This window comes from Anabas testudineus, chromosome 18 (assembly GCF_900324465.2).
Source record: "Anabas testudineus chromosome 18, fAnaTes1.2, whole genome shotgun sequence".
Taxonomy (NCBI): domain Eukaryota; kingdom Metazoa; phylum Chordata; class Actinopteri; order Anabantiformes; family Anabantidae; genus Anabas; species Anabas testudineus.
In genome coordinates, this window is record NC_046627.1 from 29968310 (window position 1) to 29987382 (window position 19073).

At 40.6% G+C, this 19073-nt stretch overlaps 1 protein-coding gene across 2 annotated transcripts in view; it reads right to left on the reverse strand.

Annotated features, from left to right (window-relative positions):
• Nucleotides 1-18804, reverse strand: part of map4k2 (mitogen-activated protein kinase kinase kinase kinase 2) — a 32933-nt gene extending 14129 nt beyond the window's left edge. The window contains exons 1-13 of one of the 2 annotated variants that reach the window (XM_026352661.1): nt 18455-18804; nt 7086-7143; nt 6638-6728; nt 6280-6344; nt 4300-4355; nt 3346-3393; nt 3166-3208; nt 2984-3056; nt 1989-2120; nt 1735-1797; nt 1558-1639; nt 371-487; nt 160-238 (exon numbers count right to left, since the gene is read on the reverse strand). In XM_026352661.1, coding sequence (XP_026208446.1) covers nt 160-238; nt 371-487; nt 1558-1639; nt 1735-1797; nt 1989-2120; nt 2984-3056; nt 3166-3208; nt 3346-3393; nt 4300-4355; nt 6280-6344; nt 6638-6728; nt 7086-7143; nt 18455-18547 — 1000 coding nt within the window. In that variant the 5' untranslated portion in view covers nt 18548-18804. The remainder of the gene's footprint in view (nt 1-159; nt 239-370; nt 488-1557; nt 1640-1734; nt 1798-1988; nt 2121-2983; nt 3057-3165; nt 3209-3345; nt 3394-4299; nt 4356-6279; nt 6345-6637; nt 6729-7085; nt 7144-18454) is intronic. The other variant, XM_026352662.1, reaches the window with a different exon arrangement.
• Nucleotides 18805-19073: the final 269 nt, after the last annotated feature.

The window sequence follows — 19073 nt, forward strand, 5'->3', positions numbered from 1 at the left end:
CAGACAATGGAAACTGCCCTACTAATCCTTTCAACAACCACTCCAGAAGCTTGGCACAATGCTTGTTTATGTCTAAGCCACAACCCGAAATTTCCCAAAATGATGGAGTGTTGCTTTAAAATCTGTCCGTGTGTTAGTGTGTGGTGGGTGTTTTCTCACATTGCTCTTCAGACAGGGTCCTCTCTGCAGGCAGATGTTTCCCTGCCGACTGAATCTTATCGGGAGCCATTTCCCCAACCTGTCAACAAAACAGTAAAGTGACTGTTATTCCATGACTGTAGACTATTCTCTACAAAAAGCTGCCATTTCTAGCCACCATCTGTACAGAACAATGTATTACAAAACATAACTAAGCTCCTTAGAATCTCACCTCCAGATCGTTGTCATCCAGGCTGCTTATGTGGGCAGAGTGGAGCTCAGGGTTGTTGGCCATGTCCAGCAGTTCAATGACCAGGTTACGAGTTAGTAGCTGTGTCACAAATGGATGCTGGAGAAAGACGTTATAGATCACCACCTTGAATACTATAAGCAAGCTCCAGTGATGTCACTAAGTTAATTTCCTGTCTTTGGAAGAATATTGTGAAGTCAACTGTATGAACACACCTTTCTTGAAAATAGAAAAAAGTATGTGAAGCTTTTAGAATTTCATGGTTTTCTGACTGATCTGACCTTCATCCAAGTCAAGAGTCTTAACAAATATGATGCCTCAAATAATAACACAAAAAGATTCTGATCTTTTATGTCTTTATTGAGAACAACCATAATAACATCATAGTGCTAATGGAACAAGTATGTTAACCCTTGGAATTAATAACTGGTTGAACCCCCTTGGCAGCAATAATATCAACCAGGCACTTGACATCACTTTGTACCCCTTTCCAGCTTTATGTAAATGAACAATTCTTGATCATAGATCCTCTGAAAGCTTCTTTTGGCCAGGCATGGCTTACATAACCACATTCTTTTTGTGCGGCGCAAACTCAAAAAAATTCTTTCATGTATGCTAATATCTGACTGAAATGAGCTTTTTGGAGGTCAGTATTCCAAGAGTTCTTTCTTTTTATGGTTGTTCTCAAAAAAGACAGAAGAGCAAAATGTTTTTGTGTAATTTTTTTAGGTACATTATATTTGCTAATACTCTTAAATTACATGAAGATCAGATCACATTTTATGACAAATTAATGCAGAAAACCAGAAAATTACCACTGTATGCAAATAAATTCATAAGACTTGTAAGAGTGCACACAGTGGGGGAAAATCCAGATAAAGAAAGGGAAAGCAATTACCAAAAATCTGAAAACGTTTTACACTTCTAACAAACTATATCTGTTTGTCATCTGTAGAGTCATTCAAACATTTTTAAAGTGCTACATATATGGAGTCGTGAAGTAAAAATAGCACCTGTCCAACGTCTTGAAAGGTTTCTCACGTCTCTATTCTTTTTGAGATGTTCCCTGGGTGAATGTATTGCACTATGTGAATATTGTGTGTTTATTTCAATAGTTTCTAGTAAAACAGAATGACCTCATCAGTGCCTTATGATGTAAACTGTTTCACCTGCAGCAGTGTCTCAGCTGAGGGCCTTTTACGAGGACTTTTAATCAGAGCCATCTTGACAAAGCTATGAAAACTTGTGGACCTGCATTGACAAGAAAACACAGACAGTCAATGAATTGTACATTCAGTAGATATTGATCAGATTTTAAATTTAAAGGAACACACAGTCTAACTCACCACTTCGATTTATCCTTTAGTTTTGGAGGCTGGAAGCTGCTTTTGGACATCAACATCAGCGCCCTGAAACATTTTTTTAATATCACCGAGCTGGAAAATGTTTTCATAATTGTTTATATGCAGTGGCTGTCTAGGAATAAAATGCAAAGCAGCTAGTCTCCACTGTTTATCTCTGTGCTGTGACACCATGCAGAGTTCATCAAGTTAGGTTCCAGCTGTCTGAGCCGGAGTCCCTGCTGTCTGTGCTGACTCACCTCATCGGGTGGAGGTCAAACATGGGCGGCTGGAGCTCAGCCAGCTCGATGGCGGTGATCCCGACTGCCCAGATATCACACAGGTGGTTGTACCCACCCTTCTTTTCCACTGCAGCTACTTCTGGAGCCATCCTGTACAGATAAACAAAGAAGAAGACATAAAAGAAAGTGAACATCAGACAAAAGAAAAGAAAATGTGCATACATTAAAGCAGATGCTAATCTTTTACTGGTGCTTCAGTGTGGACTAGTCATTGTGGTCAACTTCTTAGATGCAGTGGCACTGCTGGTCAGTGTAGTTTTAATCAAACAAACAGAAGGAACCAGAACAAACATTCAAGAAAGAAACCACTGGAGTACTTAACAAACAACACATAATGAGTCAGCCATGGAAAACAACAGCTGATGACGTTTGTGAGAGCTGTGAAGAAACACCCAAAAACAATAGTCCGCATCACCAACAATCTCCATAGAGCAAGGCCGAAGGTTTCACCATCCACCATCTGAACACGACTGTAAACCACTAATGAGCAGAGAACAAGACAGCCTGGCTGGAATCCGCAGAAAATAACACAGATGATCCACAAAAGTTCTGCAACTACATTTTATGATGAGACCTAGATTAACCTTTACTAATGTGATCAAAAGGCCAAAAAGATGGAGAAGAAAGGATCCAAACAATAAAAGTTCCTCTGTGAAGCACTGGGGGAGGGACCTAGCCTGGGCTGCATGCCTGCCTCTAAGACAAGCTCACTAATGTAACTCATAGTGGTAGCAGCAGGATGGGAGAAGGTGGAAGGTTTAAGGCTAGACAACTCAATCACCAGACTCAACTGCAGTGAACATGCATTTTCCCTTCTGAAGAGGAAACTCAAGGGAAAAACCTGGTCAAACGCTAAGACAGAGATTATTGGCATTAAATATTTATTCATCCAGTCATTCTGCACGTCTTAACAGGTTCTGCATAGCAGTGTAAACAACAAATCTTTATCTTACCAGTAGGGAGTTCCTATGAACGACTTCCTTTTTGCCACTGACGCACTGATCTCTGCTGCCACTCCAAAATCAGCTGTACATATAAGAGACACACAGGGTCATAGAAAGGATGACACTGTCATAAATCCAGCGTACATGGCTCATTTACATCCACTCAATGTTAGTTTACAATCACCACAGACCAAGTTTGACATCTCCTCGCTCAGTCAAAAGGATGTTGGCTCCCTGAGGAGAGAACACACACACACACACACACACACACACACACACACACACACACACACACTAATGTAAGCAACTGATGATAATGTACAATCACCATTATAACTGTATAACCTTACAAAAATAAACAATAGCTGTACCTTTATGTCTCTGTGCATTTTCCCTGTTTCGTGCAGATGATACAAACCCTGGAAAAGAAAAGCCACAGCTGAACTTTATGCAGATTAGTTTGAGCATATGTCTACATCCAGCAGTCCATTTTATTTACAATGTTGGGCCCCAAAATACTGAATCTCTTTTACATTCACTTATTGTCACTAGTCACCTTTACACATTCTTTATTAATTTTGATTGAAAAACAACAATACACTGTAATATAATAAACCACACTGTAATAGTAGTAAGTATTTCAGATTAGCACCATCTAGATGAAGTTATTGGGTCAGTAATTGAGGCTGCAGCTGATCGTAGGTGCACAAGGCGGGATCACCAATCTTTGTATCTGACGTACCATTCATAGTCACATTCAAGAGCAATTTACTTAGAGGGGGATTGGAAACAACAATAATTGGAGAAAACCCTCACAAGCAAAAGTCCACATGGAAAAGTCCCTGTTGGCCCTTGTAGCTGTGAGGCAGCAGCAATAATCACTCCTTCACCATGCTGGCTGGTTATGATAAACCATTGTTTCATAAAAATAGCACACATGTAAAATCTGTTTTCAACCAAAAATAACCCTTAACATTAGTTTAAATGGTTCCCACCACAAATGAAACTGAGGCATGATTGTCATTATAAATTCAGACGTTTAAAACGTTTTGGTTGTTGTCTACAAACCCGATAATCCAGTGAGACGTTTAAGTGAGCACAAGAGCACTCACTAACAAACAAAGTCTGGCACTAAACCTGTGCTTTTGACTGTGCTATGCTGCAGCAGCATTTACTGTCCCAGTATATTTAGTGGTCTGGCGAGGTTAAATACCAATTAGCTCTTCTGTGGCTGGGAAAAAACACGACTCATTCAGTCAGCAGTGTATCTTTAGAGTTTTCACAATGCAACAGCAGTAAGCTGCCTTTCACTCAAAAAGCCTTACCTGCAGGGTTTCTCTGCACACATATGCTATCTGTTTCTCCTTTAATGGGCCCGTCACTGTGAAGAACAGATTGATTAACAGCTCACAGAAAGAGGAGGATGAAAAAAGAGCCTGCAGGCACATTCCAAAAACAGAGTGGAACTGGTTCTTTAGACTTCACTCTTCACTGGCAGGAGTTATACTAATGTTTTGAAGTTAAACGTGGTGATTACTTTGAAAACGGGGTGGCTGTGGTTCAATAGGTAGAGCAGTTGTCTGCCAATCACAGGATTGGTGGTTTAATTCCCGGCTGCCACGTCACATGCCAAAGTGTCCTTGGGCATGATACTGAACCCCAAGTTGCCCCCGGTGAGTCAGACCAGCTGCATAGCAGCTCGAATACATCTGACATGTGTTTATCCTATTTTAGCATAAAGATTGAGATCAGAAGAAGAGATACTAGCTAGATGGTGGGTAAGTTTCGTAACATATCTTATAGTGCAGAGATGCTGTCAAAGGCTTCTGTGACTCACTGAACAGCCTGATGACTCTCAACTATCTCTGAGCACCTCACAACACAGAGGGGCTACACTACGGCTCATCACCCGTGACTGTTAAAGCAACTCTGCTACCATTTTGGTGTACAACAAGAACTTACAACAAGAAATAGCAGTGTCTTAGATCAAGAAGAGGTGATACACCGCGCTAGATGCTGCCATGCTTTGCAATGCTTTGAAGTTTCTGAGAAAATGTATCTGGCAGAGCAAAAAGAGTTGAATGAAAGCAGCAACTGAAGAACAAGGTGGTGTTAAAGAGAGACACACAGTATAACGGTACTACGAGGAAGTACTCTGGCGTACAGTATATATAAGTGGGTGGATCCAGACTCTGCAAAAACATGAGTCAACATGGAATCCAAGACATGCGGTTTAGCAACAATGAAGTACTCTGAAGCTTTAGTTTGCTACAGAGAGAGAACAAACCCAGAGGTTGAAAATAACTGCGTTTCAAATCCACTCAGTGCATGAAACAGCACTGAAGTTAGTTTCAAACTTGAAATGATTTTATTTTTCATTCCTCTCTCTCCAGATTTCCTCCGTTCTTATCAAGCCACTGTGTTAAACAACTAAACCCTGTGATAAAGAACCAAGTCAGTTTGGAAAGTAGACTAAGTTTGAATGCCAAGTACAGTACAGCTTATGTTTAGAAGACTTTTTGTTTAGAAATTCAGGCCTACAGATTATACAGTATTGGGATAAGCTGTAGGACAACATATAGAAGACAAATAGAGCATCAGTCACAGGAAACTCATATTTTTGATGTAACTATCAGCAATGGCCTTTTTTTGTCACTGGTGTGTTGATGTGCCTGGAGTTTGCCTCTTCCTGCTCCACTATGATCTTCTACCATCGCTACCACACTCTGCACATGAGTTAGTTCCAATAAATAAGAAGCTGCAAAACTTACTAGCAGAAGTTGCTGGAACGCTCTGATTGGTGAGAAGCGAGAGCCTTGATCCAACACTTTTTAAAAGCAAATATCTCAAGATCAACAGCACCTCCCCACATTAAGATATGTTTTGAAAAGATATTTCTGCCAGAAAATATTCTAAGTGTTAAATATTGTAGTTTTAACAAGTCCTAGTTTAAATATCAGTCAAAAGTAAAAAAGCCTTTCAGATGAGAGACAAAACGAAAGCCTCACCACAGACATGTGTATCTGTATTTACTTTTCCATTGCTACACACGTATATATAAGAACAACACATTTTGGCTTAAAAATGTATGTGGAGTGAGTATAAGCGTAGAAGTAGGAGTACACTTCTGTGCCAACAATGAATGCCTCATTATTGCTGTACTGGCCACACAGCAGTGAAAGCGATTTATCACCTAGGTCTAGGTAGGAAAGACATCGACAGATAATGTGGCACTTTCTAAACCATGATGCAGATAAAACTAATTAAGACACTGAAATTGGATGTTGAATTTATTTGTATTTTACCATGGTAAATATCCTGAAGTGACCCTCCACCACAGTACTCCATGCAGATCCACAGCTTGGTGTTCCTGGAGAAAGACACACAACTTTTATCTTGGTGTTGGACATGTGCTCTGCTAATTGTCAGAGAGTGGGAAACAGTTTTGCAACATTCAGTATCAAAAGGAAAAATCTAGAGAAAAATCTCCTAATATTTGGAAACTACTACATTTACTGCCACGAATCGTTCACGAGTTGCTGTGCCAACAATCTGACTAGACACAGGGTGAGTGGGAGAGGAATCCAGCAGCAGTGTGGGTAAAAGAAAAGTCAAATTCCACATATTTCAGTTCACAAACAGTCCAAGGAATTGTCCAAGCACCTGTGGTAGCTGCCGAAGTAGGCCACAATGTTTTTGTGCTTGCACTCCTTCATCATCGTAATCTCCTGCTGGATAGACGTGATGTCATCACCTGAAGAGACAAAGTTTAGTGGCTTCTCAGTTCACACAGCTACAAGGAAAAGAGTCGTGAGAGGTGGTGCATGAGGCTGGAATGATATGTATTTAACATCAGGTCAGTTTCACATATCTCTTCATGTACTCATTTATCTTTATTAGAAAGAGGAGTGTGATGATGCAATGCAGCCAATCAGTAGCCAATGAAAAACAATTACTGCTGTCTATAAGACAATTGGTGTAACTTTCAGCACACTGCAGCCTCAGCCATCAATGAGCGCTAATTCAAATGGTGTAGGAGCCGATAAACTTGTATCAACACATAGCTGCTCATTTACAGATTCCTAACATGCTGTTTGAACCGTTAACATACCAGGGTCCAGCTTGACAATCTTGATAGCTGCCAGTTCAGACGTCCTGATGTTACGAGCCTGATGGGGATGAAAATGTAGGTAAGTCTAATAAAGAAATAAAACCTTGTGCATCATTTTTGTATGATTTTCACAATAGATGTGAAGTCAAGTTCAAAACATTTCTTTATCAGCAATGGAGGACACTGTGTATGCGTATACACACTAGGAGTGATTACACAAAGGTCCAATAACAGGTACAATACAGGTACCCAGTGTAGGTTAACTGTGCTGTGAGGTGTTCTAGGACACATAGTGAAGGTCATCCAAGTTTCGAATACCCCAACTCCCAAAAAATAAAAACGAAAACAAAACAAAAACTGAATGAACTGAGTCATAGAGTTGACCATTAGAACTGTTAAACCCCTAATACACACACTGAAGCATATACACAAAACTGTACAGGACTGGTTCTCTGCCAGATGAGAGGTAATAATACATGTAAAGACAAACTTTAGTAAAGATAAACCAGTATTTTCAGCAAAACCTGTATCTGTATCTATATAGAGTATCAAAATTAATAGGAAGATATCCATTGTGAAGAGGAGAAACACAGTTCTGTTTGAGTTCTCAAATAGTTATTAAAATGAAAACATCCAAAATGTTTACTGAGAAGTTTTGATGGAGAATGCCTGCACAGAAGTGTACTTAGATACAGTAAAAGTAATCTGCACCGTCACTTCCTGTCACTTACTGTAGGCGACTAGCTCTGTAGGTTTTACAACCAAAGCAGTGACAGAAATTCCAAATTCCAGCCTAGTCAAGTTTTTGAAGTTAGAAAGGGAGCTGAAGTCATCTGATAACGTCAGGCCTGAATCTCTTATACACTCCCAACTTCCTTGTGCTTTCTTTGACAAATTGATCTCTCTATTTTTAACAGGCACTGAGAGATGCAGCATTGCAGTTTTTCCCACCTTTTGTAAAAAGTTTGTTGGTCACATGACCTACAGTAGGTGAATACCTTTTCCTTAGCTTCACAACCCCTTTAACAATACATTATACATTAACAATACAAAACAAATCAAAACATATATATATATATATATAACAAGTCAATCAACAACCATACAAGGACTGAAAAAGATGTGGGCAGAACCAATGCTTGTATAGCTCCAGCCTACACTTGTATGCTTTTTTGATAAAGTAATTAATTCATTAATTAATTTTAACCCTGAATATTTCATTGTTCAGCATTCTTTTAAACAACATTAGTGAATTACATATTTATATGTAACAGAGCTTAACTCCTAAAATGGAAATACATTTCATATTTACTATCAAGAAAAACTATCTGGAAGTAACCGATTTTGCTCTAACCATTATTTGCAGTATTTTGTAATTTACTTAATTGTTATAATACGTATGGCTCATTTTTGTAATAAGGCTATTGAATATGTCATCGTTTTATAGGTTGACCCCCAGAATTCCCCACAATGAGATAAGTAGGGAAGTATCAGTGTGCATATACATATAGTATATTTAATACATCTCTAGATTGATATAATATAGTATATGGTAAAAACCAAAGCGCTTTTACTCTGCATCTCCATTACCCATTCACACACACACACTCACTCACACACTGATAGCAGACCTGACCTGTTTTACGATAGATACAGTAATGTCTTTATCATTTCTGTCAATGCAGTTTCATTCAGTCAGTTGATCTTTTTTTGTTTTTAAATATCCTTGCTGTTTCAATTATATCAGTTTCATTTAGTCCATGGAGAAACATAGAATTCTTATTCTCTTTAAACAAATTATTTAATAAACAGTATTTTTGTCATCAGACACTACTTTTTTGCTTTCCAAAGTTGGGCAAATTACTCTCCAAGTCTTTTGAATATTATTTTTACTTTCCTCTAATATTTTATTGTAATATTCCTTTTTTGTGTTCTAGTCATGACTGAGCAGCGTGTGGTAAAAAGTAGACAAAACAAGGTATTAACCAAATTGAGGTTTGAAACAAGCCATGAATTTGGAGAATCATTTCATTTAGTATTCAGTATATACAAGTATATAATTATTATTAAGACACCTATGCTGCAGTGTGTAAATGTAAATGCAGTCTGTACAGTGTGACACAAAGTAATAAACATCCCAACAAGTTGAGAGCTCACCCAACTGCACGTCATCCTGGCAGCTTACGAAAGCCTGGCAGATATAGTTCCTATCTTCCCTTGTACATTTTCCAAAAGGTGGAAATAGGACTTTCTATTCCTCTGTTGAAACATCATATGAGGATAAGACTGTACACATACACACGTCAGCACGTTATTCAGAACCATTAAACCTCCTCAAACACTAGGAGTATCACTTCAACGCCTAGATTATATCAGATTCCAAATTAGGTTGAACTTATCTGAGTTATGTCAGTTCCAAGCAACTGTTTAATGTTTACCTATTAGTTCAACTTTAAACTGCTGCTTTTAATAGTTGTGTTTAAGTTGACCTAACTTATCAACTAGTTAGACCAACTTAAGTTAAATAAAAGCGACTATTTTAATACTAACATTTGTAAGTAGATGCTCTCAACTGAAATAACTCAGTGAAGTGCAACCTGTTCTGTAGGTTTTATTTTTTTTGTTTATCTTCTGTCACTGTTTAAAGGTAGAATTAAAGGTATTGTTAGTACTTGTCATTCATTATTTTGTATTACTAGTATTTTAACTTGCCACTGATTTAAAATGTAGTAATGACAAGTCGGTACCTTCAAGACTTTCTCCCAGGCTGTGATGATCCCATTTTTTTATTATGTTTCTACATTTTATTGGCTATAGGGGTTTAGTTGGTTAGCCGTTTGCCATGTCTGATTTTGACTTTAATATGAAACACAGTGCTGGGAATCTATCCAGCTGCTCAGTATGGTATGTTGATGATGAAGGGCCTAAAATTAACTTATCCTGCCGTCATACCTCTAACCTTGCACTAATTCCACAGGACAGGCTGAAAGTATTGTCATAGTCAGCTCTTTCCTACCAGCAGACAAACCTCAGGTAAGTCAAAGTCCGTAAACTGAGCAGCATCATTCCTCACAGAATTTTTCATAGACTGCGGGGAACACTATCCTGTTGTAAGAGTCACCAAAAACAATAGAGAGAATCATCAGGGAGGCATAAAGATCCACAGCAGATTCCTGGTAACATTGCCTGTCCTCACCATCAATCGACACTGTACCACAGTACAAGCACAAATGCCTTAATAACATCTATTGGAGTTCAGGAACAGTGCTGGTTTTATTCTATTTTTCTAATAGTACAACAACAAATTCCATGAGAAGATCCAAATCAACATATGTGTCATTAGCTCTCCTAGCTCCAAGACAAGTGGCTCATGTTGAAGAGCAGCTCAATCTTTTTCAAATGCACACAGTTTCCTAAAAATAGATACAGGTGAATCAGTCGAAGCATGTGACTTTCACATGCATCCAGTACAAACTGCAATTTCAACTCTGAAGTGAAAACATAACCAAATAAAGTGAAACCAGTTCACTTGCAATCCTTAACCTGTTCATCCAGCCAGGATAAAGATGTGACCAAACTGGATTGACAGTGGTACAGCAGCAATGATGGAGGATGTTGTTTCAAAGTAGCTAAACCATGTTTTCAACTTCCTCAATTCTTCCTGAGAACATCACTCATCCCTTTTCATGACGGCATTACCGTCACTTGGACTGCTTTCTGCTCTAGGCATCCATAACAAACGAGGCAGCAACCAATGGGATATAAGGAGGTCGCCTCAATACAACCTGTGGCTCAGCTGCATTCACTTCCTGTTTTCTTTTCTGCTCTACCACAGGACTTCCTGTGACTACAGTGATAGTAATGTCTCTGAGATGCCGAGCCTGAAATAACAGTCACTGTGGTTGTGTACGAATGGGACGGAGGAAGCGGAAACTGCGCAGCACTGTGATGAGGCCTCTGAGACGAAGATATACAATCTTTGACCAAACTGTAATTTCTTCATAATGAGACCACCCAAGTTCCTATTGAATGCAGATGTAGAGTATGGGGTATGAGTGCCCTCTGAGACAAACACATTTGACTCGACATTGAAAATGAAAACTGACTGTCAGTGCTAAAAATAATAAATGAAATGCAGCCTTGTGCTTGTTATTTTGGACTCTTAAGTGTGACAGTTCAAAAAAGAACCATTCCAAACCAATTTAAAATATGAACCCATAAACAATGCAACACAACCTTGATCAGTTTAGTAAGTTAAGGTTCACAATGTTCAGCATAGTCATAGCACTTAGATTGTGTTTTTCAGTCCTATTCTGTCCCTGCTGGCCTTTATAAGCTGTAATAGTTAATAGCATACTAATAGTAACAGTAAAAGACTATAATTTTAGATGTTTATTTTGGTGCAATTTTTGTCTCTATTTCAACATGAACCTTTTACTTCCTCAGCACAACATCTGCAACACTGCTGCAGTTTGAAAGTTTGTTATTAGAGAAATATGTCTCTGCAGTAGTATGAATTCAAAGAGTAGAGACCAGTAAGCTTCCTACTCTGTACTAACACAGTTTGAGACTCTGCTCTGTCTCTGCCACGGCCTCTGCCCGCTTTTTTTTTTTTTTCAGTTTGAGGCATAAATCAGTAAAACTGCAGCGTCGTCTCAGCCTCTACATCAAGGTCTATCACAGCTACAACTGTATGATGCATCAGCCACCAACAGAGTACTACAGTTTCAGTCTATCTCAGTGCTCCTTTAACTCATGATGAACTGCTCCTGTCAGATTTTCATGTTATTTCATCTGAATCATAGGACAAAGGTTTCTAACGAAAGGCTCCGATTGCTACTAACATTCAGCAGTTTCATAGGAAGACATAACATTATAAAGGAAACAGAGGAAAAGCACTGTGCTGATCTGCATTCACAGGAAAACTAGAATCCCAGCTTTTTTTACCGGAGCTTCCTACCAAACCTGCTCCTGTGCGTAAGGACAAACAGCTGCAGGAAGCACGACAGTTTTTGGATGTGTGACTCTACCTGTGTACTCTGGCAAATGCACCAAAACAAATCCACCTCCAAATCTACTTCGCACTAGCATTAAAGTTGTTTTTTTCTTGATTGCCAAGACACATTTCAAATGCTCCATTTCCCAAAACCAGAAACACAAATGTAGAACTGCACAGTCAGCTTAACAGTCATAACCATGGAATTTTTACATGACTTCAGACACATAAAAGCCACTAAATACACTACAAAATAGCCATTATACACTAGTGAGATCCATTTAAAACAATAGCCTGTTAGCACTGTGAGGAGCCGTGCTTATTTTTATTCCACAGAACAACCTGTAAATTTTCATGTCCTGTAGTAAACTGGAGTTTAAAAATATGCATTGAAACGAAACAGTTTATGTATCCTGTATCTGCTGTAGGTCATTATTGCATACGTTGAGTGAATTATTGCAAATAATACAACTATAAAATACATTTGATTCATTCAATCCAACATCATATGGAAAGTGTAGAAGAGCTGCATGATTATTTATTTAGTGTTTCCTAAATGGAAACACTAAGGCTATGTTAATTAGGTGTTTTGACATGAAGTTATAATACTGAATACCAGTGCTTTTTCAAAAAGCACATGGTGCAGCCAAAGTTTACACAAAACGTGTGAAAACAGGGAAAAAGTATCATGTTAATTAACAGGGAGGTTTAGGTCAGGGGTCACTAACAGACGACAGAGAGGAGAGAGATACAGACGACAGAGAGGAGAGAGATACGGACGACAGAGAGGAGAGAGAGACAGACGACAGAGAGGAGAGAGATACAGACAACAGAGAGGAGAGAGATACGGACGTCAGAGAGGAGAGAGAGACAGACGACAGAGAGGAGAGAGATAAAGACAACAGAGAGGAGAGAGATACAGACGACAGAGAGGAGAGAGATACAGACGACAGAGAGGGAGAGAGACACAGACGACAGAGAGGAGAGAGACACAGACGACAGAGAGGAGAGAGAGACAGACGTCAGAGAGGAGAGAGATACGGACGACAGAGAGGAGAGAGATACGGACGACAGAGAGGAGAGGAGAGAGATACGGACGACAGAGAGGAGAGAGATACGGACGACAGAGAGGAGAGAGATACGGACGACAGAGAGGAGAGAGATACGGACGACAGAGAGGAGAGATACAGACGACAGAGAGGAGAGAGATACGGACGACAGAGAGGAGAGAGATACGGACGACAGAGAGGAGAGATACAGACGACAGAGAGGAGAGAGATACAGACGACAGAGAGGAGAGAGATACAGACGACAGAGAGGAGAGAGATACGGACGACAGACAGGAGAGAGATACGGACGACAGAGAGGAGAGAGATACGGACGACAGAGAGGAGAGAGATACGGACGACAGAGAGGAGAGATACAGACGACAGAGAGGAGAGAGACACAGACGACAGAGAGGAGAGAGGAGAGAGAACAGACGACAGAGAGAGAGAGACAGACGACAGAGAGGAGAGAGACAGACGACAGAGAGGAGAGAGACAGACGACAGAGAGGAGAGAGACAGACGACAGAGAGGAGAGAGATACAGACGACAGAGAGGAGAGATTAGGACGACAGAGAGGAGAGAGATACAGACGACAGAGAGGAGAGATTAGGACGACAGAGAGGAGAGAGATACAGGCGACAGAGTGTGTAGAGTCTGAAGTGCGATCACAGAAAGTTGCTAGTCTCAGAGCCCAGTATGAGCAGTCCACCAGGATCTGGAGCCACACGCTCAGTTTGATGTTACATAACAATACATTTATCAAAAGGTTTTTCAATTGTACTGAATTCATTTGATTTGACAGTCAAGTATTGATTACATGCAGGCTACTTGATAATATATCACAGTAAATAGTTAGACATTATAATCTTCTGGACCTTTGCTTCCAAAAATATTGTGTAACCGGACCTCTTTAAATTTTAGTTGAATACCCCTGGTTTAGGTGATGGAGTGAAACTGTGAAGCTGTAGTCTTGTGAGGGAGTCGAGTGGGAACATATAGATTCTGGAGAGACTGCCATATATTGTAATAATTTAACAGCTACTGGCACAGTCAGAGCTCCAGTAGGACATGGATGAAGAATAATAAGAGGGTCACACACATAATCTCTGAGCTGACTCTGCCTCTGAATAACAGCAGTGTAATCAGAGTCCACGTAAAGCCCACACAGTCACATGTACTGAGGTTTCACCCTTTACTCCTGCAGTTGCAGCTAAACCAAGCCCACCAACAGCAGCAGTGGGAGCTGATAATGTGCTATTGTCTGTTACTGTATGTACTACTGTTCCCATTCACAGAGCAGACACTCAGGCTGCAATATGTCCCAGTGCTATGTCCAAACATGGTGCAGAATACCAGTGTCAAAGTCAGCTAAGCATTACTTATTTCTGTATGTACAAGCATTTTAGTGGCACAGTGCTGGCTGTAATGTGGACATTTGTTGCAGGGATTTTGTGTAGATGGTGTTTTTGAAGTCATTCTGCACTGCGGCTAATTTAGAGCTAAGTTAGAGCTGAATGAACGACTTGAGTAATAACTGCAGCTTAAATATTTAGATTCAGCCTTATTGCTTTAAACAGTAGCAGGCACAATTTTACACAGATGGAGGAACATGCATTATATATATTTCCTGTTAAAAACATGTATGTGAAGATAATATGAGGCCTCAGCCTCCCAAATTAGTCACGTCTCTGGACACGTGCCTAAGGACTGCGCGGACCAGCTGGCCGGAGTCTTCACCAGGATTTTCAACCAGCCTCTGGCCTGGTCTACTGTCCCACCATGCCTGAAGTCCTCCACCATAGTCCGCCTACCCAAGAAAACCCACCAGCCTCAATGACTACCGGCCAGTTGCACTCACCTCAGTGGTGGTGAAGTGCTTCGAAAAACTGGTAAGGGGTCCCATCACATCACTACTTCCACCATCCCTCGACCCGCACCAGTTTGTTTACAGAGCGAACAGATCCACAGAGGACGCCGTAGTCATAGCCCTCCACTGTCCCACCTGGAGCAGCAGGAGAACTATGTGCGTATGCTCTTTGTGGATTATAGCTCTGCACTTAACATCATTCTTCCCCACAAACTGGTGAATAAACTGGGGATGGACCTGAGACTTCCTTACTCCACCTGCTCTTGGATCAAGAGCTTCCTGTTGGTCAGAGTTTGAGAGTGGGCTCACACACCTCCAAGGCCCTTAGTCTTAGCATTGGCTCCCCACAGGGCTGTGTCCTGAACCCCCTGCTCTACACCCTGTACACCTACGAATGCACTCCTGTTCACCACAGCAACACTATTGTCAAAGTCGCAGATGATACCACATTGGTGGGACTCATCTCAGGGGGGGATGAGTGCTGGGCAGGGAGAACAATCTGCTCCTTTACACATCGAAGACCAAGGAGGTCATTATTGACTTCAGGAGGAAGAAGCTCAGCCCAGCCTAGATTATTCTCAAGGACATACTGATTTGAAGTTATTTATTTTGATTTAATGTTTTATTTTATATATTGCACTTATACATATATTGACTGTTTGGCACCTTAATCTCGTTGTACGATGTTGCAATGGCAATAAAGGTTTATCTCTCTATCTCTCTTAAAGACTCATGTTAGCTTTGAATAAAACATTTGATTACATTTTTGCTCAGAACAGGCACTGTGCATGTTTCCCCTAACTTCACTTAAAGGAAACAATCGCTTCAGTATGAACAGAGTAAGAAACGTTCTCTGACTAGTGTTAAAAGACACATTTGAAAGAACTGTCAACCTTTCATCCTTTAAATTCATCTTGTTGACGCCAACAGATGCTGGGTGTTTGTTGCTTTCCTCATGATGCAAGTCAACCAGCTATTTATTGGTCCACTGACTCACTTGCTGTGTCTGAAATCACTTCCTATTCACTATAAAGTGCACATTTTGTAGTTGAGTGAGAATTTCTCATACTCGTAGTGCACTGAAATGACATGTACACATGTATTATCTGCACTCAGTCCTCGGTGCACTGCTTCCTGTTGTACAGTTAAGATACAGTAACAACACTATGAAGCTGAATATCAAGCGTGTCAAATCTCTATTGTGCGTGAGCTCTTTATCACTAGCAAGTGTTAACTACACCAAAATGTATTTGTATATAGTAGCTCAATAAGCTAAGTAAGCTGAGTGATAGTGATTCCTACGCTGATACTGAAAGCGCCTCGTGTTTAGCCTGTTACTTAACATTTTGCGCTAAAGTGTTTGCACGAGACTTTTCATACACAACAGTTTGGAATTAAGATTAAATCCCATTACCATGTGCAGTCACAAACTAAAACAAGACAAAAGCACATCACTTCATATCACAGCGACTAAAGGCCACAGTCATACAAATATCTGTAGAGAGAGTTCCATCTCCTACAGGTAAGATCATGAAATATTAAAAAAAAAACAGAAGACAGGAATCAACAGGTCAAAGATGAATCATGAATCTATGTGTTGTGGAGGCCTGAGCTACACCCTGTGCTGTTTGGAGGCAGATTGCACTGATTGAATGCGTCGGTACGCCCGCCATGAGCAGACCACAGAGAATCAACTGAAAACACACGACTTCCTGTGCCACACTGCAGCTCTCATGGGAAACACAAGACGTTACAAAAGATGAAAAGATGAAAAATTAGCAGACAATGCAACAAATTCTGTAGCTTTTAAAAGTCTTAAACTTAGAACTCAAAGCCACTTTTAACTTCATTAAAAAAAAGAGAGGGGGAAGTGTGTTTAGCTCTTAATGACGGTTTCCTTCATTTGTTTCTGGAAAAAGTGAACTAGAATTTAGTTTTACTACTGATAAAGATTTCAATATTTTTTCAGGGGACAATTTAACATTTAGATTTTTAAATATTATTTTTAATACATATTTTAAAAATCAGCTAGGATTTGTATCAGATGTTTTATCTATGTGTTTTGGTTTTTGCTGTATTTCTGGAATTGGAGCTTAATGTCTGTGCTTTGACTTTAGAGGCCTCTGTACAACCTAAACGTGTAGTGAGCATGCACCATCCTCCCGCATGACTGGTTTGGCGGTGAGTCAGTGATGGTCTGAGGAGGCATTTCCTTGGAGAGCTGCACAGACCTCTATGTGCCAGCCAGAGGTGTCCTAACTGCCATCAGGTACCAGGATGAGATCCTCAGGCCCATTGTAAGACCAAATGCTGGTGCAGTGGGCCCTAGGTTCCTTCTGATGCATGACAATGCTAGGCCTTGTGTGGCTGCAGTGTGTCAGCAGGTCCAGCATGATGAAGGCATTGATGCTATGCCTGTCCCGCCCTTTCCCCAGACCTGAATCCAATCAACCATCGAGCACCTCTGGGACATCATGTCTTGTTCTATCCACCGACACCACATCGCACCACAGACTGTCCAGGAGTTTACCGATGCCCTGATCCAAGTCAGGAGGAGATTCCTCAGAGGAACATCCGTCGTCTCATCAGGAGCATGCCCAGACATTGTAGGGAAGGCACACAGGCATGTGGAGTCTTATTTTGAACTGTCTTGAGCAGTTACCACAGAAGTTGGATCAGCCTGTCATCTGACTTTTCCACTTTTCTTTTGAGAATGATTTGGATTTCTATTGAACCTCCTTATTTTATTTTGTTCTCAACACATTTCACTATGCAATGAATAAAGATTTTCAGCTGGAAGATTTCATTCATCGAGATCTAGGATGTATTGTTTAAGTGTTCCCTTTATTCTTTTAAGACAGTGTTGGATTAAAAAGAAAAAAAAATTAATAAGAATTAGTGTTGGTGACCCATTGCTCATTTTCTGACCCAGGACCCCTAAACTGTTTCCACCGGCCTTGCTGTCTGGGGTTTAAAAATAGAAACAATACAAATTCTTGAGTTGCTTCTGCAGGATGCACAAAGCACCGGGGTGGGTTAAAAGCACAGGATGTTTGTATCCTGAAAGACGAATCATGAAGTTAAAAGAGACAAAGTCTCCTGAGAGAACAACATGAACCTTTAACATAACTGATACAACAGGCTGACACTCTTTGTGGATAGTGGGATCCCTTGGTGATAGAGCAGTGACAGAAGTGATTGGCTTTCAGTGCTGACACTGTTTAAGATTTTAGATTATGTTGACTTCATTCTCTTTCTTTTAACATGCAGATGGGTCATAAATGTATATGACGGCTCAGAAACCTCTCACATGCAGCACAGGAATGGGTGATCAGCTTCCCAAAAAGAGTTTCACCTTGGTGACAGGAAGTGAAACACGCAGCACTGGTTGAGCACTCACTGAATCTCTGATCATCTACTAACAGGTCCTGAAGGGGGGAAGCCAGGTTCTCACTCACCTTGAACACATCTCCGTATGTGCCGCACCCAATCCGGTGAATTAACTCGTAGTCCTCCAAAGGGTCCAGGAATGACACCCCTATCCTGTCCATGTTTGGAGACACCTCTGGGTGCTGCGGGTGAGCCGGGCGGGCTCTCTACTCGCACATCCCAGCTGCTGTTGTCGGAGGAGAAAGCGGCAGCAGATGAACACACTCTGGTTAATGGGAGATAAGTGGAGCCGACTAAAGGTGTATCGGTCGGACAGGCAGACGCACACGTCCACGTCCAACGAGCCCCTGACAGCCACACACAGCTCAGCTCCGCGCGCACTGACACACTGCAGACGTCTGCGTGCAGACAGCCGAGCAGCGGCGCGAGAGCCAGATCACGCATGAGCGAGAAGACGGAGCCCACTGTAAAAAGTCCAAGTCAGGTTTAAACACAGTGTAGTTTAACTCATTCACGGGTCGAGTTTTAAAAGTAGTTTTAAAAAAGTACGTTTCGACTCACAAAGTTAATGTCTAAATTATGGTTTCACAGTATTTCTTTTTTTTTTTTTTTCTTAATGACCTCACAATTCTGACATACTTGTGCAATTTAAAGCCCCAGTATGTTTTTTTTAAAACAATATATTTC